Source organism: Perca fluviatilis, chromosome 1, assembly GCF_010015445.1.
Source record: "Perca fluviatilis chromosome 1, GENO_Pfluv_1.0, whole genome shotgun sequence".
In the NCBI taxonomy this organism is placed as follows: Eukaryota; Metazoa; Chordata; class Actinopteri; order Perciformes; family Percidae; genus Perca; species Perca fluviatilis.
In genome coordinates, this window is record NC_053112.1 from 22,635,302 (window position 1) to 22,644,423 (window position 9,122).

General features: G+C 39.6%; 1 protein-coding gene across 2 annotated transcripts; it reads right to left on the reverse strand.

The window, feature by feature from the left end:
* Positions 1–582: 582 nt before the first annotated feature.
* si:dkey-45d16.4 (trichohyalin) lies at positions 583–6,443 on the reverse strand. 2 transcript variants are annotated; one of them, XM_039799965.1, is made up of 7 exons: positions 6,330–6,443; positions 5,364–5,486; positions 4,808–4,949; positions 4,565–4,673; positions 3,397–3,487; positions 2,493–2,678; positions 583–1,971 (listed from the first exon to the last, which is right to left on the reverse strand). In XM_039799965.1, exons 1-7 carry the CDS (start codon positions 6,364–6,366, stop codon positions 1,844–1,846), a joined length of 816 nt encoding a protein of 271 aa, XP_039655899.1. In that variant the 5' UTR covers positions 6,367–6,443; the 3' UTR covers positions 583–1,843. The 2 variants fall into 2 exon arrangements, with proteins under 2 accessions (XP_039655899.1, XP_039655892.1); XM_039799958.1 differs by having other exon boundaries at positions 2,493–2,681.
* Between the last annotated feature and the right edge of the window lie 2,679 nt (positions 6,444–9,122).

Sequence of the window (9,122 nt, forward strand, 5' to 3'; positions counted from 1 at the left end):
AGAAAGAAAGAAAGATAGATAGATAGATAGATAGATAGATAGATAGATAGATAGATAGATAGATAGATACATTTAATTTAAACAAGCATCCCATAACCTGGTTGTGTTTTGTATGTAAAATCTGAATCTACAAAGTACTCACTACAGCTGGAGTCATGTGCAATCACTCTTTGTAGTAAGTTGAAGAATGTAGATCCACACAAACACAGCCAACGTTTTTATTTTCAGAATAGAAATTAGCAAAAAATGTGTGTTCAATTTACACACCTAGGCTATGGGGACTTAAAGAAAAATAGCATTTGTTTATGAACAATATACAGAAAGTCACAGTACCAAGTGTCATGTAATAAATCAACCCGTTCTCACGCCGAACTTGTAAAATACGGACGTTTGGGCAGTGGCTGTCAGTGTCAGATACGACGCAAAAAGCACCCTTCAGCATGTGTGTAGAACGTACCGGGGAGAGCAGCAACTTTTGAAGTTTGAAGATGACGTAGCATTAAAACCGACAACATAGCGAGTAGTATGAAAGCCCGAAAATCCACATAGTGAGGTTGGTTGGGGTGGTGGATGGGTCAAACAACACAGGACTTAAACCCAGGAGACCGGGGATCGTGTCCCGTGTGTCACGTTTTCTAAACCCAACCGTCGCTTTCTTCAATAGTCCCGCCCAAGCGCCTTCAGATAAAGCGCGTTTAGATATGACACTAAAGGAGATTTTTAGCGTCATTAACAACGCCAAAGGCACCTGACCAAGAATCCGTATTTTACGCGATGGGAGTGAGAATGTGTTGAATAAATCAGTGGAACATGTAATAAAAAGTGTCGTGTCATCAATTCCATGTTAATGTAATATTGCAACTATAACCAATGACAGTTAACTGTACCTGGGTACAACAAATTCAACTGAGGACATACATTTGACTAATAATTATCTTCTAGCAAAATTTGTGTACAACAGTTGTGACACTAACATAAGTTAAAAAAAGTGGTTTCTGTATAATCTATAGAATATGGACACCCACGTAATGGCTTGTATTATTTGCAGTACAAAAGTGCTCTCTGTACAGTGGATTCACAGTCAGTAAAATATAGTTTTATTTCTATTTTAATAAAAAAAGAAAAAAATCAAATTGAAAAAAGAAGTGGCTGAATCTAGCATGTGTGAAGCCATTAATCTGGTAAATGCTACAGGGTTTTCAAAAGCTTGAGCTGCACCATAACTTTATTGTGAACTACTTGAAGATACATCTTTTCTTAGTTGTTCCTCGATTTCTTTCACCCTGGCACCACAAATAATGGTGTCCCTTGGTGTGAACAGGACTTATTGGTGCAACAGTGATCCTGCATGTCAGCCAGTTTTGGCTCAGTCAATGACCACACCTAAGACACCGCACACACACCCTTTTCTGCATTCCATTTCTTAGGTGACACTCCAGCAATTGCAGTGCTTTTAAATCCCCATTCAGACAGCAACGCAGCGAGTGTCTACTGGGATCTATATGGGTCAGCTTTGTGCAGCTGGTTCAGGAAATTATTGCAGCTTTTAAACACTGTCTGCAGGTTAATGTATTTTTGGTACTTTGTGCACCACACACACAATACATGCCTACATACACCCAGACACTCTCAACATTATGTCATTTGTTTGGCTGTTGTGGCAACTGCTTACCGCCCTCCATTTTGTTTAGTTATTTTACAATAACCTGTATGTAACACCCTACAACCATTGATCTTTTTACTTCCTGTTTCCTTGGTTTCCTTCCTCGTTTAAGCGGTCAACTATGTTGTTTCCCAATTTCATGCTTTGAAAGATGGCATTAAATTGCAGGTGATACAGTTTTCAGCCTTTCAGCACCTTTTCTTTTAGCAGATCCAAGATGACCTGCCTCTCTTGGCTCTCCAGCTCAAATCTCCGTTCCCTCTCTTTTCTCTCAGCTCCCAGACGTTCCCTTTCCAGAGTGATCTTACCTGAGAATGAAAAAAAAAAAGCTATAATTCAATACTCCTTGAGGATGATGACATCGTTTTCAATTTACATTCATAATAAGTCTCTTATATTTTCATGAATGACTCCACTGATACATATTCATTCCTAAAGAGTAATGGTTCCTATTTCATTGTCTTACTGTAGCCTGGTTCCAGACCTCTGAATTGTTGCCCACATCTCAGATTTTTTTAAATGAAATGGAAATTCAGAATGATCAGGCTAACTTTTATTCAAACGTCATTAGAATTTTGTCTAGGATAAAAAATAAACACGTATTTTTAGAGACAGATTACTTACAATTGATATCATAATAACTTAATCTGAGACACTTGTGGCAAATGCTACATTACAAGCATCCTGTCAAGTAACTTTTGTGTTTTTTTAATTGTGGCTCTATCTATCTAATGAAAATCCACTTTGAAATATAAAAAAATAACCACACAAAAGGAACGCTATTACACACTGTTGAATTTAAAATCACACTACTCTCTAAATGTCTTACTCCTTTGAATCTCCAGCTCTTCCCGGCGCAAGGCAAGTTCCTCCTCTCGTAGCCGTTGCTCCGCCTCTGAGCGTTTCTCCAGGAAGCTGAGAATCTCAGAGTAGGTCTGGCAGCAGCACTGGCAGGGCTGCTTGGCCATGGGCGCCACTGAAAGCTGTGCCATTTCCTCACGGTCTTCCTCTGGTTCTGCTGTGACAGTAATTATGTAAAAAAGGTACCTATTTCTGAAGGGAACAGTCAGATACAGAGCAACATGGCAGGCTGGAAGGTTTTCATTGCTGAAGGGCACTTGGGAAGGGCAAATACTTGCTTACGTACAGACACTTGAACTGGAGAGCTGGGGTAGAGGGATTTAAACTATGCTCCACCAAAGTCTGCATTTTTAGTAGGAAACACTCCCCTCTAGACTTCTATATTATATATATGTTTCACACTTAAAAGACAGGTTTCGGATGGCATATTGTTTACATTTGTTTTACTACTTAATGTATTTATTCTGATCAGTGGAAACCACACACTATGGATGATATAATGGGAATTTATGTTAAAAGTACAATAAACAAAGAGCCAACCTTTCCACCAATTAAGTCATCATTCTAATAATGTTAACAGCCTGCTGTTATACTAAACATTAATCATGCTACTCCATGGACTGCATCATCAGTATCTTAAAATGCCAGGAGTTAAAACATGGTGCAGCATTTGTGACACCAGTGTGGTTCACAGCCCTAATTCTTGGCAGTGTCTTTCACTACATGCAAATACGTATTGAGTCATATTTAAACAAGATATGATTTGCCTCTCAGACAGATGAAATGATTGAGAGGGAATAATGAATACATTTTCTTTTAACTATCAGTGACAGAGTCTTGTCCTGTCTACTGTTGTGTGAATCAGTTTTTACCTGCAGTGGGTGTTTGTGTGATGGTGATGTTGGGTTTGTCCTGCTCTGGTAGACTTAGTTCTTCTATGGCTCGCTTTCTCAGTTCATCATCCTAAAAAAGATGAAGACAAGATTAAAATATAACTTCTATAACAATAAGAACAAAGAAAATGAGAATTATGAACAACAGCAGCAACTGTTACCAACAGTAGCAGTAGCAGTTGGTATAGTGATAGCAACTACAAGAGTACTAGAGTAGCTGTAGCAGCAGTAATAGTGTTAGGTACTGTGGTACTGTATGTGCAGATTTGGCATCAAAGTTAACTTCTTCCACCAAGAGGAAGAAATGGGAAGTGGCCAGATAGTTACAGAGAACATAAACATATCTGCTGACTTGGATGTCTAATTTCACTGGCTAGTCTCAGTTCCAATTAAATGTTATCCTATCGCCATCAGAGACAGACACAAAGGCCCATCTCCTGTAGTTGTAATGAGATAATGGGTATCCTAGTCTATATCGATGACGTTTCATTAATAAGTGCCGGACAGAGCGATGGTGTCTCTGCAAAATAGCCTTTGGTGGAACATGTGTACAGTACGTTCAAAGGTTGTTTTAATCGTGCTACAGAAAACTCAGATTGGACAGATGTAGCCTGAGTTTAAAATGTATAGATCTAAAAAAGAATGTGCAAAGCCAGCTAAAAACATATTGTGCAATATATCTCCTTTCAGACTCTACCATTGGTTCCCAGGGGGTCACAAAATAAATATCAAGGGTCAAGAGATGATTTATGAGACAGAAAATAATTTTCTTTAAACTTTCTCTTTCAACTCCTAGACATATGCAACCCATGACAAGGGGCTGAAAATTAAAAGGTTTGGAACCACTTAACTACACATACTGTAGTCTGTGGTTTAAATTCTTTGAAATCAGAACAACTGCTTAGCTCAGTTGTGATGAATCATACACTTTAATGTAATTTTGGCCAAGAACAATGTTTGTAAGTCAGAAGTATTGCTGTTGACAGAATAAAAAAATTGCAGCACAAAACTGTGTGATGGCAGCTATAACTTTAAGCTCGATCTGCCCCTCTAAACCAGCTCAGGGGCACTAAAACACCCTCTACATTTCTTGCACTAGTGGTGTCAGATAAGTTGACCTATACTTATCTGCTAACACAACACCCACCTGGTACTTTGTGTTTTCCCCGCTGGCTAGAAGCCCTTTCTCAGCCTCCAGCTCCAAAACCTCATGGAGCAGATCTTCCTTTTGGGCGTACAACCTCTCTGTTCCAAATCTGAGTACACCAAAAGCACACACACATTAAACTTATGTATCTTTTTTAGTAAGGCCCGTCACTTCTCCAAGTCACAACACATCCAGTTATTTCCTCAGGAAAGAGTACAGTTTGCTTCTAGTGACTGAACTGACCTGCGCAGGCTGGGAAAGTCTTGTTTCTTGTAGTAGTCCAGCAAAAGCATGGTCCTCTCCCTGCACCTCCTGGCATCCACCTCAAAGTTTTCATCTTGAAGAGCTGCAGTGATGATCTCCCCCACACGGGCCCAGATCCGTCCTGGTGAAGATTAATGAATTCACACACGTGAAAATACAGCATGGAGAAAATAGGCCATTGACTTTGTAGCTCATGAATACACAAGCATGTCTATGTGATATGTTTTCTATACTAAGCACATCATGTTCTCTCTGTCTGTTATGTGATGGATTTCTTCTTGTATGATTTTGAATGCCTTCACAAAAAGGTAGCTCAACAAAGAACCCCTTATATTTATATACTATATATATAATAAATTGCATAGTTGCTATTAATGTTTAAGATAGATATATTTTTGCTGGATTAAATGTCATTATAGCACCAACTAAAAATATTTTGACATGTCCACATTTGTAATGCAGGAACTGCAGCTCTCTGCATCTAAACAGTTTTTAGTGTTTTCAGACGGATTAGTCCTTTGGAAACTGAACTAACCTGGCTCTTTGGAGGCAAAGGGGTTCTGGGCGATAACCTCCCTCAGAAGGATGATGTCATGCCGCGCTGAAAAACGCACCTGACGCTTTCGTGGGGTTGTCGAGGGGCCAGCAAGAGAAAAACCTGAAGTAGGGAATAGAATAGGACAGAATAAAATAGAATAGATACAGCCTTGATATATTTTGAAACACAGTGAGGTGAGATACTGAGTAGGGAATCCAATGTTCACACTGAGGGTCTGTTTCAGAATTGCTCTGACCTCTGACCCTTTCTTGAAAAAGGAACCAAATAAATGATCCCATTGAGAGGGAATAGATACCAAGTCCAACTTGAACATATGTTAGTGGAATTGCTAAACCCACTGTTACCTAGGAAACCCACTGCTATCATTGGACCAAAACCAGTATACTTCCTGGCATAAGACTGCAAGTGGTATTAAACGGATCTATCATAGATGAGCATGGGAGCTTTAAAAACTCTACTCTACTCTACTCATGTAATTACATATTATTACCACGCATTGAACTAACAAGCCAGATGTGTGTATGGTGTAGTATCAGTACTTGCACTTGACTACTACAGTACTTGCAATGACAATAAAGTTTAATCTAATGTACTATATAATGATGGGGAATAAATAAGGCCTGCGTAAGTGATGACAGCATTTTGTCAGTTGCAGAACTGCTGTCTGACAGATGACAGGAGCTCTGTCACTGCTGTGCTCCACTGTGTACAAGTGCAAGCAGCCGGTAGCCTGCAGCTATATTGTACAAAGAAACGAGACAAATAGCCTGGAAAGCACTGATAGCCCTACACACAGAGGCTGCAGCACGTTCATTGCCGAACCACGCGTCAGAGGAGGAGGAGCATTTGCGCACGAATCGAGAGAAGCACCAAACGCCGTTCAGGAGATGTTAATATAAGTGGTTGAAAGTCGCGTTACGTGGAGGTGGTAATGTATCTCACCGTTGTTGATCGGCACTTCCACCACTACCCGTTCCATGTTTCTGTTTGGTGCATCCGGGAACCGCCTGACGCGCACTGCACACGTCCAGTCACCAGTACAGGTTTCCTACTGACGTGTAGTTTAACTTGGCTGGGAATCTGTCAAAACGGAGGTAACGCTGTTCACTTTCAGTTGCACTTACTCTTTATGACCACAAGATGGAGCCAAATAACTGCTGTGCAACGATCCTGAAGAAGATGGAACTCCACGATGTGAGGATACTAGGCCTATATCTATTAGCACTCAGAGAAAATAACATATCTCCTACAGCCACCAGGATATGGACAAATGGGGATTAGTTACTCTGTTTTTTTGTTTCAAATGTTTGTACAATATAAACTACAAATACAAGAAATAAACAGTCTAATACATTTCAGTATTTTGCAAAAAGGAAGGAAATAGTACATAATGTGCTAAAATGAATTATTCAATTGCAGTAAGGCAAGATTGCAGTAACATGCTGAAAATAAAAGAGAATATGCAATTAAGAAGTAACTAAAGACTTGAGACTAATTTCTAAGATTAACATTAGATACTTCTTTTTTGTTTAATTTCCCTGCAAGTTTACGTGTTCATACACAACTGGAACGGACTGAAACCAAATGCTAACTGGAAGTTAGGAAATCAAAATGTTGTATTGCAAATGATTGGTATTAAGGGTTACACAGTTTGTAGTTAATACAGAAAACACATGAATAAGTATGTATTTATCACCCCAAGTCTTAAAAGATTCAAACTCTGAGAAAAAAGTTGCATATATAGGCCTATTTGAATATGCGTTTTTTTTTTTTTTTTTTTGCGTGTGTGTGTGTTTGTGTGTGTTTTTTGTGTGTGTGTGTGTGTGTGTGTGTGTGTGTGTGTGTGTGTGTGTGTGTGTGTGTGTGTGTGTGTGTGTGTGTGTGAAAGATAGAAGAAAAAAATGATATCCCTGGGAGAGTCCAAGATCTAGGAAACATTTGCTGCCAGGTGCCAAGTCAAGTCAATTTAATGTATATAGCTCAAAATCACGATCTGTCCTGTGAGTCAAATGTGTGCTTCTCCCCCAACCCTGACCTGCCGCCACATCTCTCCTGCCATTTTAGAGTTTTGCTTACAGCAGTGCTTGTCTTCTTACCAGCTCCTTTCATCCCCTTTTACTTCCTGATTTCTAGGGTCAATGTGATTTTCAAAGACAGAACAGATGTTAAAACTTAAGTACATTTAGACAATTCACTACCTGTATGTGCAAATTAAAAGCATGTGAGGTCTTGGGAACGGTGTTAAGCATTAACTGACCACTAGGTGTCCCCCAGTTAAATGTGATGAACTTCTCAGCCTGGCATCAAAATGGACTTAAAGTGATGGTTCGGAGTAATTTCACCCTAGGGTCCTTTGCACCATGGCCTCGAGCCAAACACCCCCCCAGAAGCTTTTTTCACCTGGGTCTAACATTGGGAGAGTTATTAGTGGTGTAGCATATATCAGCTGAATTAGCGGGGGATAATTGACCTTACGTTTTGTACCTATAATGACCCCACTAATAATGCCCAAAATGATACCAAACTTCTACACTAGTACATATAGGTTATGTACTCATAAAACGATGGATTGGAAAGTTTGTAAGTACACCAGAAGTTTATGAACACTTGCCTGGTCTCTTCTGCTCTGCTGTTGCTGCTGCTGCTACCTGCAGTTAGACGAGTGCTTAGGGACGTCTACAAATTACTACACCGAAAAGAGATACAACAAAAATATTTATTAATTTCATGATTAAATAAATGAATGTCTCCAAACTTACCTCAATTATTACTTGTCTCCTGCTAGTTATACTAAAGCACTTATTTAAAAAAAAAAAGTAAAATTAAAAAATATTTTTGTTGCATCTCTTTTCGGTGTTGTAATTAGACGGCCCTAAGCACTCGTCTTACAGCCGCAACAACAACAGCAGAGAGCAGAAGCCAGCAGGCAAGTGTTATTTACATAAACTTCTGGTGTACTTACAAACTTTCCAATCCATCGTTTTATGAGTACATAACCTATATGTACTAGTGTAGACATTTGGTATCATTTTGGGCATTATTAGTGGGGTCATTTACCCAGATACAAACGGGTCCATTAGCCCCTGCGCTAAGCTATTCAGCTGATAACGCTACTCTACGCTAACTCTCCCAATGTTCGACCCAGGTGAAAAAAGCTTCTGGGGGGGTGTTTGGCTCGAGGTCATGGTGCAAAGGACCCTAGGGTGAAATTACTCCAAACCATCACTTTAATCCGTGGCCTGTGATACCATTAACTTCATCCCTTTATTCTTTTCAAACCAATGGGAATACATACTTTTATCTCTCCATCCTTCATGCAGTTACCAAGACGTTAATTAATTAAATACTGGCCAGCTTGTCCACTTTGGTATTCAGTGAACCAAAATATATCTTCTGTCAACTTCTTGATCATTTTTTTGTTGCATTTTAGGCCTTTATAGGACAGCTTAGACATAAGGGGGATGACATGCAGCAAAGGGCCGCAGGTCGGAATTGACCCCCGCTGCTGCGGTGAGGACTGAGCCTCTGAACATGAGGCGCACGCTCTACTAGGCAAGCTACCCAGGTGCCCCAACTTCTGGATGATTTTTGACCTTTGAATATTAATTTGCAAAACAAGGACAAACATAATTAATCAACATACGGTTCCTTCTGACTGCTGTGAATGGTTTGCATGCTAATAACTGTGAAGATGTTTTTAGTAATTGAAAATCTTGTTAGCGGTTGTTAACAAAA